The following is an 18,493-nucleotide window of genomic DNA, read 5'->3' on the forward strand; positions in this document are numbered from 1 at the left end:
GTGCGAGCAGTCTCCTGTGCCATGCGGCGCCACGGGTCTGATTTTAATGAGTACCTCCTACCCCTCGCTGCACCCAGCAGAGGGCCTTCGCCACAGAACTCAGTGCGTACCTTCTTTTTCATGAGCCCCAGGACTGAGGCACATCACATATTCTGCGAGTGAGCTGATGAACATTTATTTTTTTCCCTTTAATACTTTGCCCTTTTGTGTGTATTCTTTTTTTCTGGACTACAATCTTTCTCCATTAAAAAAAATCATTTTATGCCTCCTAAATGACAAGCCAGCTCTCTACGATACATAGATCCCAACGTGACTGTGATTAAACATTAATCATTTTTATTCTTTATCCTGCATGGACCAAACTGGACGGTTCACAACTGCGAGGAGAAACATTTCCTGCGGATGGATGGCATCAATGTTTACACCCCGGAAACCCGAGAGCTTTAGGACGCCCTCTGTGCTCAGGAATCCGTGTCTACGTGGTCGGCCCGTCCACAGGAGAAGCTGGTGAGTCAGAAGGCCCTCTCGGAGCACCGCGCTGCCTTGACCAACCAGACCTGGGCCGGGGGCCACAGCACCGTGTCCCAGCTGTACTCTGGAGACAGCAGCTTGGTGGGCTTGTGGATGAAAAAGTACTTGTTCAGGTGGCTTTCGTAGGTGCTGTTCAGCCCATTTTCCTTGTCGCGAATAATCCCGTCCAGATATTCTTTGATGAAATTTAAAATCTCCAGGGGCGTGCCACCAATGACCGTGCCATCATAGTAGAAGTCCCCCTGTCCCAAAGGGATGCACGCCGCGGATCCGGGCCTCCTCTCGTAAGGGAGGTTCTCCGTGTTTTTAAAGTACCACCAGGCATGGAGCTGAGCCACGGACGTGCCCAGGGTCTCCACCCCAAAGTCATTCTGGAAGACCCTATTGGCAGTCATGCTGAAGAGAAAGTCAACTTCGTCCTGAATGTGCCCTACTATGTGCACAGCTAAGTTCTTCATGCGCATGAGGTGAAGGTCATCCGCATCGTGTCCTCTGATGTCGAGTACTTGGACCGTCTGCAGAGGACCTGGCTCCAGGTTAGGCAGCCTGTGGAAGGCATCCACCATGATATAAAAGATAACTCTGTAGCCGGTCATGAAGTGCTTACTGGCCGATTGTATGAACAGCTCCAGGTACTGATCTGCAATTCTGCAAAACACACACACGCACAGAGGGAGATGCTTCCTAAACACTTTCAAGAGAAGGGGACATGTCACCAAACATGTTGTCTAACTGACGGGTCACTGATGCTATGGGACCCCCAGTGGGTAATGCAGGCAGGTCGGGTCTACAGGTCTGACTGCTCTGGTTAGTGAGAAAGGATATAGTGACCCGGGGGGTCTGAGAAAAGCCTTTGAAGTTTTGAAACACCCGTTGGAAAGAAAAGAAATGTGAGCCAAGTGGCATGAATGAGCCAGCTAAGCAAGGAGAAAACCACGTCACGGTTTTTGTACGGGACAGCCGGATACAACGGTTATGGGTACCTACGGGCAGCCTGCTGGAGACGGAAGGTCTCCGTGCGCTCATTCGCATTTACCTGCCAGTAGCAAGGACAGCCAAGCCTACGGTGAGGTTCTGTCTTCCGTAGTGTTCTTCCAGGACCTGTCTATTGAAAGTGCCTTCCCATATGACCGGAGCAAGCCAGCCTGTGGTCGTTACAACATCAGGGCGTTTTCTGTTGAACAAACGAAAAGCAAGTAAAGCAGGTCAAGAGAAAATGTAAGTCCCAGAAGAGTGCATAAGCATGATATCCTCTTTGTATAAAGTTACAGGGGACAGGGTAAAGGGATGGGAAAGGACAGGAAGTTAGATGCACATTATAATTTTTGTTGCATTAAAAATAATAAAGCAAGCAAACACATAAATAATACAAGCAGGTTTTGCAGGAACCAATGAGGACAGTGTCATGAATCATGGATATGATTCATCTAAGAAGCTGAGGTCCATTTAAAATACATGCCCATGTGAGGAAAACATTCACAGAAGTTCAAATACAAATGAATGATAAATGTACTAAACTATGCTCAAACACAGGAATAATTACAGAATTGCAAGTTGACTTGGGATATTTTAAACTAGCAGTTTTGCCTAGAATAAACGATTTTCTGATGTCTCAGTTCATCCACTGTACCTAAGAAAGTAAAACGGTGCAATTATTGAAGGTAAGTTTAGTGACCTACATCCAAACTAGAAATGCCTGCCTTCTTTGACCGAGTGACCCCATTTGGGGGATTTGTCCCACAGATCAACTCACGCGGCAGTGTGAAAAGATCTAGGTACAAGGTTCGCTTTATGTGCAAAAGCCCCAAACGGCAGACAATCTAAAACCAGCAGGGAGCTGGTTGAGTCGGTTATGGTGTGCAAACCTAACGTCGGATACCACGCGGCCAATACAGATGGGGCGGGGGGGCCGAAATCGAGAGCAGCCATCATGGTGTTTTCAAACCACCTGCAAAGAGAGTCTGTCACTGACAAAACCAAGAAGGTCAAGCCAAGGAGAGCGTGTCAGTGTGGACAGCCTTACAAATGAAAGCTCCAGGTACGGGAAGCCTCCCAGGGCAGCAATCCCTGGGTGATCGGAAAAGCCGTTCGCGCCACACCCAGCACCATCGTTCGTGTGAGCGGACGCGTCTCTTCTTACCTAGGGTTAAACCAGTCTGAGAGCCGCAGTTCTTCTACTTCGTCCCTGGGTGCGAAGGGAAAACCAAGTTATTACGAGTCATGCGTGTGTTCAGCCAAGGTCTACGGAGCCCCCGCGGTGGGGCAGGCGCTGTCCGGTGCTGGTGGACATACAGCCTGCCCGCTGCCCTTGGGGAGCCGAGGCGGCGGCCTCAGCGGTCCCCAGCGGTCCCCAGAGGTCGGGGCTGACCGCAGGGACAGGCTCTGGCTGCACATATGGCGCATTAACCCAGCTGGGGGGCCGGGGAGCCACTTGGAGAGGAGCTATCTCTCCGGGTCAGGAAGGGAACCAATGGTCAGGAAAGAGGTGCGGGGTGACGAGGTGACAGCCAGAAGGGGGACGGCAAGAAAGGGCTGTGGGCAGGTTGCTGGGAGGATCTACAAAACCCCCAGTAGCACCACATTAGAGGCTGCCTACCGAGACAGCGCAGATCTGACGCCCTCATTCACCGCCCCAGCGGCTTGGCCGCGGTTAACGGAGAAAGACTCAGGCGTCCGGCTTTAATGTTCATCTAAATACGTGATTCACCTAGAGTTTTGCTGTGCTCCAACGAGATCGGGCAACTTGTTTCCATCGTGCTGGGATGTGCGGTCAGGAAGGGAAGAATGGCGAGAGAGCACCCCGATTTCATTGTTGGATCCCCCAGGGCTAGACCGTCAAACTCCGGATGGCCCGCGCGAACTTCACTAACATCATGAAATGACAAACCAAAGTGCTAAAAAGTGGCCATTTATTTATTTATTCATAAGCAGGCTTCGCACCCAACACAGAGCCCACCTCGGGGTTCAGACTCGCGCCCCCAGGATCAAGACCTGAGCTGAGATCAGGAGTCGGACACTTCACTGACTGAACAACCCAGGTGCCCCCAAAGTGGCCTTTCTTTTAGAATGTTGGGGTCACGGATCCTTGGGGTCCCACGGAGCAACAGAGGCATGGAAAACATGGCTGGTTGAAGAGGGGGTCCTGACCTAAGGAAACCATCACCCTAGAGGAAGGTGCTCCACCCACAGCAGGGTCAGCCTCGTCCTGCGTGAGGGGCTAAGCTGCGGGGCGCCGAGGACTGCTATCCCGTGGCGAGTCAAGGGTGCCCAGCTCTGGCCACTCACCTACTCCTTCCCCACACCGCGTGCTCACAGGCCCAGTTGTTTGCAGTGCAGGCCGATGCTGCGGACCCCACGAAACCCACCCGCCGTCCGCTAATCCCAGAGAAGCAAACCGTCACACAGACCTGGGGCCCCTCCTGGATTCCCCGTGGGCTCCGGGAGACAGAAGACTTGTTGTGCGATACTGATCTCTCATGTCCTGTCTGTTCCTGAACACCACCACCCTCCCTGGACCTACCATACACACACACACACACACACACGCCGGTCTCATGGAGACGTGCACGTGGGCAGCAGATTTCCCAGCCGATGGGCAAGAAAGCTGATTTCCGGGCTGCCAGCAGGGTTTTCGGTCTCTGGTTTCTCTGTCACCGTCAGAACGCCCCTAGCTCTCGCCCTTTTGCTCTCACTCTGTAGGTCTTCCCACACCAAAGCTTCTTGCCAGCAGAGATGCCCCTTCTGTAGGGAAGTTTGCCAGACAAAATTCAGGACTCCCATTCAATGGAGTAGAAGATACAGATTGGTCTCCTTCACTCAGTGATGTGCATCTAAGTTTCCTCCGTGTCTTCATGGCTCCGTAGCTCATTTCCGTTTCGTGCTGAATGATATCCCCTTGTCTGGATGCACCACACTTGATTTATCCATTCACCCACTGGAGGGCACCTCGGTCACTTCCATTCCTTGGCAATTATGAAGAAAGCTGCTATAAACACTTTGGGTAGGTTGTTGGTGGATGTACGTTTTCAGACGCCTCGGATCAATAGGAGCACGATTGCTAGATCATCGGAAAGACTGTATTTAGTTCTGTAAGAAGCCGCCAAAGTGTCTTCAAAGTGGCTGCCCTGTGTTGCGTGGCACGAACGAGAGTCCCGTGCCCCGCGTCCTTGCCCGCGCGTGCTGCCGGCAGGGCTCCTGATTTGGGTCACTCTCCTGGGCATGTGGTGGCGTCTCATTATTCTGGTTGGCAATTATCTAGTGACGAATGATTCCGAGCGTCTTTTCATGAGCCTGTTTGCTCTCTGTGTATCTTCGGTGAGCTGTCTGCTCGGATTTTGCCCGTTTTTTAATTAGGTTGTTTCCTTATTGTTGAGCTGGAAGAGTCCTTTGCATATTTGGATATAAGCCTTTTATCAGACATGGGTTTTGCGAAGGCTTCGTTTGTAAAGACGTTATTTCTCACAATATGGCTGCCTTTCAAACAGCATTTGGGAAGACCGCCCTGCTCATTAGAAGGTCGTGCGGAGTGGGCGAGAAGGCGAGGACTGGAATTTTTCTACAGGAGAGAATTCTCACGGGCCCACCGCGGGCCGCCCCGGGGTGCACCTGCTGCTGCAGCAGGCTGCTCGGGGCCGTTCCAGTTCGTCCAGAAGAGCAACCCCGTGCTATCCCTCACCTCGCTTCCCTTTTCCTTCATGCCTTTAGTTTTGTAAACTCGGACACCCCATGTTGCGATGGTCTGCCTTCTCCGTCTGGAGTGGAAAACTCCCCGAGAGCAGGCGCTTTGGGTTCCTACTGCTCCCTCCGAGATCATTGTTACCCAATCACAGAGGAACGAATTAAAGTTGGTACACTTTGCTTTGTACCAAAGAGAGAAGGGAAGGTCTGGTCACTTTCGAGAGTGTTAGTAACGTCTGCACCGAACCCAGCTCTTCACATCCTCTCTGCCGATCGCGGCGGGTCAAGATTCACCAGTATTTTATGTTTACCTGAAATGATACTCGAGCAACATGAAGTATAAAACACAGGAGATCAATAACAGCATCCTTCTCTTGCAATTCATGGTCTCCTGGAGAGAAAAGCAGAGAGAAGTAGATTTTAAATAGTAAACAGTTGCACCTTGGCCACCTTCTAGCCGTGGATTTACGACGTCTAGTTGGCAGACCTTGGGACACCAACCGAAGGTCCTGCTTCTAGAAGGAGAAGGCGGCTTGGGCCGGGGAGCTCTGTGCTACAGTGTTCTCAGGGCATCTGCCCCTCCACCCGGATCGCAGAGAAGAAAGGCATCCAATCTCCCCACTACCCGGCTCTCATGAGGAGGGGGCTTCCTGGACTAGGAGGTGTGATGGGCCCCAAAAGTAGCCTTTTTGTTCTTTTTCCTCCCACAGATAGTAAGATGGCTCATTTGTCCCAAGACTATGGTGGTTTAAATAAAAGCTCTGAGCTCCCTCGAAGGTCGATGCTTGTAAACAGGGATTAAAGCCTAAATCACAGGCATTAGGTTCTAACGTGGAACTCTGGGCTCCGGCCAACCCCCCGAGCTCACACTGGGATTTCTGGTCACGGGTCTGTAGGGTTACGTGTTGAAGCAAAGTAGAGGTCTCTGGTGCTTCATTCATTCCCGAGCACTCGGTTAGTGGGCAAGGGCTTCCGATCTGCACTGCCCGGCTCAGTAGCCACCAGCCACGTGCGGCTGCCGAGCTCACGAAACGTGGCTGCTCTCACTTGAGACGTCCTGTGAGTGCCCAAACACACTCACTGGGCTTTGAAGGCAGACGTAGGATGAAAGAAAAGAATGAACGTATCTCCTTAATAATTTTAGACTGATAAAATATTGAAATCAGAATCGCCTGGATCTACTGAGCTAACCACAAATATGTTGTGAAAATTAATTCACTCGTTTCTTTTACTTTTTATAATGTGGCTACGAGAAAACCGGACGTTGCGAATGCAGCGCGCATCTACTTGTACCGGACCGTCTGCTTTAGGCAGCGCCACACGGGACACAGCTTTCACACCCCGTGGCGGGCGGCGGGCCCCCTCTTAAATAAATTCAAGGGCACTGGAAATGCCACGTGCGCCCCGGTGACCTCCTCTCCATAGTCACTCAAACTTGTCCACGTCCCTCCTGAAGGATCCCTTCACCTGGCCGGGGGCGATGTAAGGGACAAGGCGGGTGCTCCCCAAGCATTCTGTCGTTGGGTCCTCGTAAAGCCACAGGCCGGACGCTGTCCCCTGCTCTGTGGGCGGTGACATCAGCGGGCCCTTTGATGACGCAGACGTCAGGAAGTCTCAGTCATAATGATGCATCTGCTAGCGGGGGCTTCTCGTGGTTGCCGGACGACGGGACTTGTCCCACTTGAAAAGTAAAGGATGGGGCGCCTGGGTGGCAGCTGACTCTTGGTTTCGGCTCAGGTCGTGATCTCAGGGTCATGAGCTCGAGCCCCGCGTCGGGAGGCGCACGGACGCACAGTGAAGTCACAGCACGCCGGATCCCACCATCGGGATTTGCGGTCGTAACACGCACCTTGCCCTACTCCCCCCTTTGAAAACAAATTCATGTTTATTACTGAGAGCGTAGCAGGATGCGTGGCGTCTTGGCTTCCCGAGGCTACGTAATGAACTGCCATAGACTGACGGGCTTCAAACCAACAGCCGTGCGCCCGCATGGCCGAGGGGGCCCGATGCGCGGGCAGCAGGTGCGGGCAGAGCGCGCTCTCCCGTCTCCGGGCGCGGCCTCCCTGGCGCTCCTCGGCTTCCAGACGCCTGGCTCTCGCCTCTGTGCCCACGCGGAGGCTTCTCCCTGTGCCCGAGCCTCCCCGCAGCGCCCCCGGCCGTCCACGCCTGTCTCTGCGCGCTCCGCCCCCGGGAAGTGCCCCTCCGCCGCGGGCCTGTGGTTCTCGGAAGACCCCGCGCATGGGGCCGCCCAGCCCCCAGGGAGAGCAGACGTGGGGCGGCAACCCGCCCCGAGCCCCCGCCCGATGGCCGGCCCTGGGGGACAGTGACCTGGGCGGGCTCGCTCCTCGAAGCCGCCACGGCCGCCCTCACACCCCGACGGCTCCTGGCTCTCCACAGACCTCCATGACGCCATCTTTACCCGAAAGTCAAGATCAGTTTTGAATTATTTCATATTTTCTCCCTGTTTTTCCATTCGAGCCGGTGTTGGACTCTGTGTTTAGAGAAATTTGACTGTGAAGGAAAGCAAGAGACCCGGCTGCCCTTGAGGGTATGGTGTGTGCGTTCATGTGTGCGTGGTGTGCACGGGCATGTGCTGGGTGGGCACACATCCGTGCCTGCGACTGTCCAGCATTCGGGGAGCAGAACGTCGGCGGGAGCGTCCAGATGGGGAGGCGGCCCAGGCAGGCCCAGGACAAGGGCAGTGGGGGAGGCTGAGGCCGCAGGGGCCTGAGGCTGGGCTGAGGGGAGGCTCCGCTCCTGGAGAGGGATCCAGCACATTCCACCAGCCGGGGGCCCCCCTTCAGGGGCACGACAGGTGCCAATAGCAAGTGTCAGAGGGAATCGAGGGAGTGGACAGATACACCTGCTCTGTCCTCACTGCATCCTGAGACCACACTGGGGAAGCAAGCCCTCAGACAGGAAGTCCCACGACCCCGTGCCCTGCAAAACTCACGCCCCTCCTACAAGGACAGTCAGACTCACATCCTTTAAATTATTTTGCACCTGCTGAGTGACAGAGGGAAGCCGGGTTTAGGCGGAGGGAGAGGGTTGTTGCCTCGGGAGTGAGTTGGTGAATCAGATAGAGAAGGGGGCCCAGCTCGGAACAGGAGCCCAATAGTGAACAAGGAAGCCCAACAGGGGATGGGACATTGACCGAGGGGCTACGTCAGGTGCGGCGTTCCGGAAGGCACACCTGAGCGGGACAGAAGTTTGGAGGCAGCAGGGGCCATGCAGGGGCCAGCCAGGGAGGGGGTCCTTCCCTACCAGGGGCCAGCCAGTGGTTGGCAAGAGCAGCGGGTGGGGCAGGCCGGCCCCACTGTCTGTCTGGTATCTGCCCCCCGCCGCTGGAAGGGGGCTTCCTGAGAACTGGTACTCACTGTCATCACAAACCCTGGAACAGTATTCAACCAGTGCACGAGCTGTGATCTGGTACTTTTAATAGGATTTGGTGTCCAATGTCCTGGTCAGTCCACCTGAGGCCCTCTGCTGGCCCTGGACCTGCACGCAGCACGGGGAGACGGGGAACTTTCCACCACTGCCCTGGACCCTGGTCAGGAAGGGGTCAGAGTGGAGGCCAGGCCCACATCTATCTGAATCCACGTCTGTGCTCTCCAGACCCCAAACCCCGAAGAGTCTCCTTCTGGCCCCACCACCTGGGGCCCCCCCTCATGTCCCCTCCCCTGGGATTCATCCCTTACAGGGCTCTGTGGACCTTCACTCCAAATTCACAGTCACATCCTCAAGGCCAGGACGGCCCACACGGTGTCCTGCATGGCAACTACATGCTCTCGAATCCAGACGCCCAGGCCCAGGCAGGGATGGGCGCCCTCGGGGCTGTCTGCTGCCCAGCTCCAGCAGCAGAGAGAGGCCAGGAAGGCCCCAGCGTCACCCGGGGCCCCTGCAGCCGGAGATTCCGGCCCAGGGCCCCCGGCCTGACCTGACTTCCCCTTGCGGTTCTGACCCAGACGGACACTCTGTCCAAGCAGATTGCAGGGTGAGCCCGTCGTTGGCTCCAGGACATCCGAGAGCCGTGGGAGGTGGCAGCTGCAGTGGTGGCCTTTGGCTGTGTTCCTAGCGTGCAGGTGGGGAGGACAGGCAGTGCTGGGGGCAGGGGGGCGGAAACCACAGGGCAGAAAGGGGTATAAGTGTAGGGGGCCGCGGGCGAGGCACCCACCAGGAGGAATGGCACTACTCCTGCTGAGCCTGGGGCTGAGCCTGGTCTCCGCCCAGGAGCTCAACCCCCGAGCCATTGTGCGGAAGAACTATGACATGGCCAGGGTGGGTCTGCGGCCCGGAGTCCGGGCCTTCCCCTGGGGCTGGGCTGCAGGGCCCCCGTCCTCCCACTATCTGGGGTCTTTGGCCTGGGAGGAGGACACGGCTCCTGGAAGGGCTTGCTTCTCCTCCCCCAGCTGTGATGGCTACAGGGATCTCTGGGGGGCAGGGAGGACTCTGGGAGGGCAGGGAGGGGAGGACCCTGGTTGGGAGCCATACACCCAGGGGCCCAGCCCCAGGAAGGAGGCACCAAGAAGTCCCAGGGCCGCCACCCAGTCTCCCTGTCCATCGGGGCCTTGTCTACAGGTTTCGGGGGTCTGGTATTCAGTGTCCATAGCTTCCGATGACATGAAGCGGATCGAGGAGAATGGGGACCTGAGGGTCTTCATACGGAATATTGAAAGCTTGCAAGACGGCGGACTGAGGTTCCATTTCCTGTTCATGTGCGTGCCGCCCGTCTCGGCCGGGACTGGGGAGGACGGGTGTCCCCCCCGCCCCCACCCCGTAGAGCGGGAGGGCAGGGCTGCACGCTGGGGTCGGGCTCGGGGTGCGGGTCGGCTGCCCGACATCACCCCCGCTGGTTTCAGGGTGCACGGGGAGTGCGTGCAGGTGGCCATGGTCTGCGAGAGGACAGAGCAGGACGGCGAGTACACGGTCAGCTGTAAGTGCACGGGGGTCTTCCCGGCTGGCGGCAGCGCGCTCCCCTTCCTCAGGGCCTTGGCCGTCTCCTGGTGAGCTCTGACTTAGGGGATCTTACGGGGCCCTGTGACAGCTTGACCGTGCCGTGAGAGGACCAGCCTGGCCCAGGCCCCAGGGAGGCAGGTGCGCCCTCCCCGAGCATGCGCTGTTCTACCAACAATGCCCAGGGACCTCTGCCGGTGGCACCCCCCTCCTGCCAAGGGCCACCAGCCCACCACCACACAGCAAGCCAGTGCATAATCCGTGGGGGCCGGGGACCGGCAGGGGCCGGGGGGGGCCGGGGGGCCGCTCTGAGCCAAGTCTCCACACAGATGAGGGCGACAATAAGGTGCTCCTGTTGGAGACCGATTACAAACTGTACATCACCTTCCATCTCCGGAACATCAGGAACGGGACAGACACCAACGTGCTGGCACTCTATGGTACCACCTCTTGACCCCTCCCACCTGCCGGGGGGGAGACTGGCCAGGCCCCTCGGGGACCCCCTCCTCTGGGCCACACACGGGGCTCCCACCTGCCTGTCTACACACGGTCAGGTCACGTCGTGGAGTGTGGGGGACCCCCACCTGGCACGGCCCCATCTCTGCTCAGGGCACCCCCCTTCGGCCTCGGCGCTGCCCAAGTCCCCCTGAGACCTCCTCTGCACACCGTCCCGAGCAAGCAGTGAGGGACCCCAGCCCCTGCTGTTCTGTCCTCAGGACGGGTGCCGAACCTGAGTCCCAGCTTCCTGAACAGATTTGAAAAAGTCTGCAGAAAGTACGGACTGGGTCCACAGAACATCATCAGCCTGAGCAACCAAAGTAGGCCCCACCACCTTCTGCACCAGCAGCCTTGGGCCGGGAGGGCCTGGGGCAGGGGTGTTCCGGGGAGCCCCAGGGTCTCAGGGCTGGGGGATGGAGACCCCAGTGAGGCTCCATCTGAGAGCCAAGCTCTGTCTTCCCAGATACCTGCTTCAAATACAAGAAGTAGAGGAACCCACCCAGGCCTTTTGGTGTGTGAGCTTCATGGGGGGGCGGGGGGGGGGAGGCCGGTGGGGCAGCACAGAGTGCCGTGGGAGGAAGCTGGGTGCAGGCATGGGGCCGCTTCTGCAAACCCATCCCTCCCCTGCCTTCTGGGGCGGTAGCGTCTGAGCACACGTGTCAATGTCCTGGGGCCACCATAACTACTGGCCACGGACTGGGGGCTTTATCACCACAGAATTCACTCCTCCCAGCTCTGGAGCCCAGAGTCCGAGGTCAAGGTGGTGGGGCTGCACTCCTGCCGGAGACTCTCCCAGCGTCTGCAGGCTCCACACACCCCGGGCCTGAGGCCGTGCGCCTCCAGTCTCTGCCCCTGTGTTCACACGGCTTCTGCTCTGTCTGGGTCTCTCCTCTTCCTCCTCTTATAAGGACATTTGTCACTGTATTTAGGGCCACTGGATAATCCAAGATGATCTCATTTGACAGTTCTCACCTTTTTTTTTTAAGATTTTATTTATTTATTTGAGAAAGAGAGAGAGGGCAAGCAGGGGGAGCATCAGGCAGAGGGAGAGGGAGAAGCAGGCTCCCCACTGAGCAGGGAGCCTGACGTGGGACTCAATCCCAGGACCCTGGGATCATGACCTGAGCTGAAGGCAGACGCTTCACCAACTGAGCCACCCAGGTGCCCCTCAAGATTCTCACATTAATCACATCTGCAAAGACCCTTTTTCCAAATAAGATCACACCCACAGGTTCTGGAGGCCGGGATTGGAATATGCACATATTTGGGGACCCCACTCGGCCCCCAGTTTCCTTCTCTGAGCTGTCCTCCTTCCTCAGGGGCCAGCCATGTCCCAGTGACGCTCACCCCCCACTCACGCGTCCCGGGGACCGGCCCTCCACAGTGGCCTCCTCTGAGAGGCGAGGACCTCACGGCACCTCCGGGAGGGGCACGAGGTGGAAGGCAGTGACCGCCATCCCCCTCAGCAGCTGGGTCATGGGAGAGTTCCCACTAGTCCATGGTTCATCCATTCGTGGGTGAGAAGTGCTTGCCCCTTGGATATTCATCCCAGAAATATGGAAACGAGCCCACGAACACCTATAGGCAAACACCCACAGCAGCCGTGCTCACGGTGTCCGGCCCGGAGACGGCCCCACGCGCCCCGCGGGGGAACGGCTGAACGCAGCGGTCCCCGCGCCTCGGGACGCAGCTCGGCGTGGACAGGAAGGAGCCTGATGGTCTCAAGGCGGCGGTGCCGAGTGATAGCTGCCAACCCCAGAAGGCGACACTTTAGGATTGCCTTGGCCCAACAGTCTCGAAAACCACAGAAACAGAGAACCTGTGACTTCCAGGGCTTAGGGGTGGGGAGGGGGTGCGGCCTGAAGGGGGGTCCCCACGAATCTGGCCTATGGTGGAGGGTGTGGGAGCCTGCGCACACCTGTCGACGCACACTCACACACACCCCACAGTGCAGGCGAGCTAGGTGGCAGGGGTGGGGGAGGCGCCAGGGCCCGCATCGGGGGGACGGCGGGCAGGACGGTGGCATCAGGAGGACAGGTGAAGGGCACCAGGGGTCTCTTGACTCGTTCACAGCTGCGTGTGAGTCTACAGTTACCTCAAAGTAAAGAGTTAAAAAGAGAGTGTGTGTCCTTCTTTCCAAGTCAGCCCAGAAAATGCTAGCAGCACCCCGCACCGTCTCCCCCTCCCCAGGCTCAGCCCCAGGCCCGCCACCATCGCTGCCCCCTCGCTTCCCGCCTGGGCTTGCCTCCGCCTCCCCCACGGCCCCCGAGAACAGGGACCAAGCCCCCCAGGCGTGCTTGGTAAACGCTTCGCCGGCTGCTGGGCAGCTCCGGGGTGGGCAGCCGGGCAGGGCGAGGAGGGGGCTCTCCTGGGCCCCTCGGCACCCCCAGTCTGAGGACCAGCTGACCCTGCCCTCCCTCCACAGGGGAGCATGACCGGAGATCTCCCCACAGCGCACCCCTCCCGTCCCAGAAATCTCCAGGACGGACGTATGGGCTGGACGGCCCTGGCTGGGGTCAGCAGCACAGGACTGAAAGCCAGCCGCAGATCTCAAGGGGTCCACCCCACAGCCCCTACTCCCAGGGTGCTGTGGGGAACAGTGTCTGCTCGTAACAGCTGAGTCAGGCTGCTGTAGGACCAGGGCTCGAGGTGCTCCGGGCCGGAGAGGGAGAGCTTCGTGCCCCTTCCAAAGGCGCCAGACGCCGGACAGAGCGTGTCAGGACGGGCAGGGAGCTGGGCCGCACCCCGCACCCCCGCGGCCCGCCCGGCCTCCAGCTCCTGGTCCGGAACCTCAGTCCAGCCTGCTGGGCCGTGGCAAGGGACATGTGGGAAGCTGCCCCCTCAGCGGGGCCCACGGGTACGGCAGGTCGGCGTTTGGGGATCAGAACGGGGGCTTCCCAGGAGGGATGGTCAGAATGTGGCAGACAGCAGAGACCCCAGGCCCCCCGCCGTCTGAGCCGGGCTCTGGTCCTCAGCATGCTCCTGCAGCCCACCCAACCGCAGAGACCCCCAGGTGGACGAGGCGGCAGAAGCAAAGTCAGGGAAGCAGGGGGCAGTACTCGGGGTCAGGGCAGGGGGCAGGGCTCGGTGGGGCGCCAGGGAACCGCCAAGAGACCATCATCACTGCTGGTGTTGGGGCAGCCGAGGTCCACCCTCGCGAGGGTGAGTGATTAGGACGTAAGCGGTGAGTCTGGCCTGATCAAAATTAAGCAAGCTTGTTGCAGGAGAGTAAACAGAAAAGGTCGCCCCTCAAACGCCAGTATGATCCCAGTGGGAAAGTACTTCTCAATGTTTGCTGTGGTCCGAAATGCTCTTACTTCCAGCAGAAGGGGCATCGGTTAACCCCTGACAAGCCCTGCCCCCCACCCCACGGGGCCCCTGTCACATCTCTAGGGGACCGGCTGCCGTGCCCTCGGCCCCGGGGGAGAGAGGCCAGGGAGCCGGGGCAGGGCGCCAATGCCCCAGGACATGCCCCTCCCGCCCCGGCCCACAGCGGCATGAATCCCCGCTGGACCCGACCGCGGCCCAGTGTGAGCGTGGGAAGCCCCAGGTCAGGCCCAGCTCTGGAGTCCTGCTCTCTAAGAACAGAGGGGTCCTCCTGCATGGCCCTGGCGGCGGGGGGGACAGGAAGGGCTGCTGCCCCCTCCCCGCCCTCAGGGGCACAGGGTGGACAGAGGCTCCCAGGTACGTAGCACTCTTCTTTCATCTCTCATTGCCCCCCACCCTTCACTGGCTTTCCGGAAGACCGTGTCCCTCTCTCTTGGCCTTAGACGAGAGAAGAAAGAAGACGGTCCCCGTGTGGGTTTTATCCAGATCACTGACATGCATAATGAGGACCCGCTGCTTCAGTTCCTACTTCCCCAGAGGCCGGGAAGGCATGGGGCCCCTGGCAGAGGGACCCGCTCCCAGCTTGGGTGAGTCTGAGCGCAGAGGAGATGCCAAGCCAGGCCGGCTGCCCACCCAACACTCAGTCCTTGCCTTCCCAGACACCAAGCCCCTTGGGGGGGGGGGGGGACTCCATGGTGCCCTGAAGCAGGAACCTGGAAACGGAGGCCAGCACACCGTCTGCCATTGACTCCCCCCACCGCTGCTATGTCTGAATGTGGGACACTCTCCAGCAGGTGCTGGCTGCGAGGAAGAGGGCCAAGGAGGAAGGGCCTGGCCTCAGACTTCACAGGTCAAGACACGTATGTCCGGGAAAAAGTAGGTTTCGGAAAAAGTGACACCAAGGCAAGAGGTGGGCAAGGTCCCTGACCCCACGTGCTGGGCAAAGAAGCAGCCAGTTCTGTTAACTGAATCAGGCAGGTGGCACTGGGTGCCCATCTGGGGGACGGGGGAGGGCTGGGCAGGGACAGCTCACCCAAACAAAGGTCCCCATCCTGCATCGACCAGGGTCACCCCAGGCCTGCCACCATCCCTGCACCGTGCAGGCAGACCCTCCCCTGCCTGTAGGGCCAGGATGGCGCGAGTGCACGTCCAGACCCCGTGGGGACCTGCAGCTCAGGCCAGGCCTCCCCAAGCCGCCACCGCAGCGAGAACACCAGTCTGTGACCTTCGCCTTGTGCGCACTCATCTGCCCTGTGCCTGCCTCGTGTGCTTTGTAAAGCCCTCCGGAACCTGGAATTTTTCAATTATCCCCAAGAAGTGAGCCTGGAATCACATCCTCCACCAGCGAGCTATGGGCACGATGCTTGGCAATCCGGAAAGAACGGGGCACGGCTGAGCATGGCGGGCAGGGACAGGAACGGATGCTGGAGCAAACGCTGGGCCGTGGGGACCTGGGCTAGGATAGCACGCACCCGGCCCGCTGCCTCGCCCTCCCTCTCACTCATTCCTTGGGAGAGGTCTCTGCCACCTCGCCCAGGACACTGGGGCTCACAGGGGTTGTGGGGGTCCCCCGTCTACAGAGAGTGGCCTGGGAGGGTACAGGGTAGGAGCCCTACCATTCCCAAAGTCATCCGTGCTCAAATCTCTGCCACTGTTACAGGATCTTGTTCCGTTAGCGCCCGCAGTTCTGGGTCGCGCCGCTCCGAGGCAGGAAGAGGTAGACCGGACGAAGGGTGGCGGGCAGCAGGGCGAGGTTTATTGAGCGCTGAAAGCTCCTGGAGAGGGAGGGGACCCAAGAGGGTTGCCGTTCTCACATTCGGGGGTTTTCAGAAGCTCTTTCCAGAAACCATCTTAAGCAGTCTGAGAGTGGCCCCGTGGGGACTGGCCGCTAAGGTATGCCCATCAGGGCTTTGATCGCGCCCCTGGCTACTAGCGGGTTATTGTTCAACTGCCTCAACTTGTGACAGTGAACAATGTTTGATGGTTCGTTGTTTTGTTTCGGGATGTTTTGCAGAAGTCACTCCCGCAGAGGCTGCTAGACAGGATGCTCTTGTGGTCTCGTCTAAGCTGTCAAACAGGATGCTGGTGCAGTTTCGTCTTAGCTGTCCCGGCTTCCTGTTTTCTTGTTGGGGACGCTGACCCTAACTCCCTCAGCACCCAATTGACTCCTAACACCACCACCCCCCTGCTCTGCCCCTCTACCCGGGGAGGCCGTGGACCAGAGCCAGGGTCTGGCTGAAGCAGCGAGGACAGATTTCCCAGGCAGTAGCCAGGGGGGCGCACCATGGCTGAACTCCCCGTCCAGAGGCGACTGGGCCTCCTAGGTGGGAGTGAGGCCAGGGAGAGGGACAAGGGGGCTCCGGCAGAGTCAGGGAGTTGGAGATTTACTGAAGGTGGGAGGTCGCAGTGCGTGTGACCAGGCCATCCTGGGCTGCTGGCAGACGGGGCCCGCCTCGGGTGCTGGCCGGCGCTCGGTGGGGCTAGGGTCATCCCAGAAATGCGGGCTTCTCCGTGCTTGCCCATGTCTTCAGAGGCCAAGGTTGAGGCCTCGCTGAGAGAAAGCTCAGAGGAGCTGACTAGAGTCCGGCCCCCCGTATTCCCAGCCCAGCCAGCGCGTCCGCCAGGACGAAATCCAAAAGTGGGGACAGGACAGTCCTGGGGGACACAGCACAGAAGCGGGAGGGTGAGGCCACAGCGGACCGGATCCCTCGTCTGGGGGTGAACGCGGTACCCTAGTCACCCTGAGGCTCTCCGAGGCCCCCGTGCGCATCCCAGGCAGTTCTGTGATTCTGGTTCACCAGCGGCGCTCAACCCCGAATCGTGGGGGGCTCTGTGCCGCTTTTTCTTCCTCCTTACCCTCGGTATTAGATCAGGAGGCCTCTCCAACGGGCGGAACACCACGTCACCGACCCCCGGCGGCCCCCAGGGGCTCATGCAGACATTGGTCTCCACCTCCCGTTGCGTTACATTTACAGCTGGACCCCCTGCCGCGTTCGCAAGCCTCAGGGAGGTGTCTGTGCTCCTGGTGCGCGGCCGCCACTCCTCCGCTGCTGGCCCGCGCACGGCCAGTGCTCTGTGCCCGGCACCTGCCGTGGGAACGTCCGTGCTGGTGCACGCGGCTCTGGCTCACTCCGCGTCGCTCTGCGGTTTGCCTTGTTTCAGCTTTAATTCGCCACACTGGGGGCGCCTGGGGGGCTCCCTCGGTTGAGCGACCGACTCCTGATTTGGGCTCAGGTCGTGATCTCAGGGTCGTGAGATCGAGCCCCGCACGCTAAGCAGGGGGTCTGCTTGTCTCCCTCTGCCCCGCCCCCTGCACACTCTCTCTAATAAATAAATAAATCTCTAAAAAATACGCCACACTGGATGCATCTGTCTTTCCGGTGGCGATGGTTTGGGGTGCCCCCGCTGCACCAGGGTAAACCGTCCACTGCCGGCCCCAAGGGTGCGGCAGCCCCACACAGCCTGCAATGTCCAGATGACTCTGAGCGGCTCTGCCCTGCACGCCCAGGCACCGCCTCCCCCACCCCCCGGGTCGCTCAGGCCCAGTCCCGCGGGTGAGAAACCAGAGCTCGTTGTCTGCATTCTCCCTCACGCCCAGCAGGTGGAAGGTGCAGCTGTGGGTTCTCTTCCTCCTCTGGGGGCTCCCCATTCAGACTCCTTGCCCCTTTCTCAGTCTGTGGGTTTTCTCCCTGCTGATTCTTAATTCTCTATTTTGCACACGGATCCGACTTTGCTCCCCTGGGCAGCAGGTCCCCCCTGGTCTGTGACCCGCCTCTTACCGTGCTGATTTCATCTTGTCACCACCTCTCCTCCATCTGCCTCCCCTTGTCCACGAAGCTTGTGCACTCGGTGCCGCTTCCACCTCCCTTCCCCCCTGGCACTTAGGGCAGGCAGCCTGGCAGCCCACAGGTACAGGACGCTGGACCAGACTCCGCCACCTCCCAGCTGTGTGACCGCGGGCACGGCCCTTGGCCTCTCCGTGCCTGTTTCCACAGCTGCAAACTGGATGAGGACCCCTGCACCATAAGGTCACTGTGACCAGGATCACACCAGCGACTCGAGCGGCTGGTGGTTCCTGCGGCTGTCGGGGTGCAGGGGGGCGGCCCGGGAGCTCCGCAGGCCATGTCTCCCTGGCCATCACGGCATTCTCAGCACCTGCCAGGAGGCGGGCACACAAATGCCCCCACTAAACAATCGATTGCAGAGTCTCTGCTCTGAGCCAGGAGCGAATCCCCTGGTCCGCCCTCCCTCAAGGTCAGGGGACGGCCGGGGGCTGATGCTCCGAATCCGGGATAGGCAGAGTTGAGGCTGCCTACCAGGAGCTGGCCCCTTCATGTTGTTCTTAAAGACTGACACTTCGAACCCAGCGCGCTGTTAGTGCCAGAAGCACCTAACAGGGCCGGGTTTGGACAGAGGGCCGAAGGGCGACCTTGGCCAGGCCTGCGGAGAAGGGCAGCCTCTGGGAGGCAGGGAAGGCCACGTTGTCAGGATCCCTGTCAGACCAGCT

General features: G+C 59.2%; 2 protein-coding genes across 2 annotated transcripts in view; one reads left to right on the top strand and one right to left on the bottom strand.

Moving 5' to 3' along the window:
* Positions 1–294: 294 nt before the first annotated feature.
* The window catches only part of LOC116641370, a 50,707-nt gene continuing 32,508 nt past the window's right edge, over positions 295–18,493 (bottom strand). Inside the window, exons 7-8 of the mRNA XM_032419028.1 lie at positions 1,568–1,705; positions 295–1,179 (exon numbers count right to left, since the gene is read on the bottom strand). Coding sequence (XP_032274919.1) covers positions 513–1,179; positions 1,568–1,705 — 805 coding nt within the window. The 3' untranslated portion in view covers positions 295–512. The remainder of the gene's footprint in view (positions 1,180–1,567; positions 1,706–18,493) is intronic.
* Positions 9,391–11,148, top strand: LCN9 (lipocalin 9). The gene is made up of 6 exons (XM_032418970.1): positions 9,391–9,486; positions 9,787–9,923; positions 10,068–10,141; positions 10,491–10,601; positions 10,878–10,979; positions 11,123–11,148. Exons 1-6 carry the CDS (start codon positions 9,391–9,393, stop codon positions 11,146–11,148), a joined length of 546 nt encoding a protein of 181 aa, XP_032274861.1.

The sequence above is a fragment of the Phoca vitulina genome, unplaced genomic scaffold (assembly GCF_004348235.1).
Source record: "Phoca vitulina isolate PV1807 unplaced genomic scaffold, GSC_HSeal_1.0 scaffold21, whole genome shotgun sequence".
Classification (NCBI taxonomy): Eukaryota; Metazoa; Chordata; class Mammalia; order Carnivora; family Phocidae; genus Phoca; species Phoca vitulina.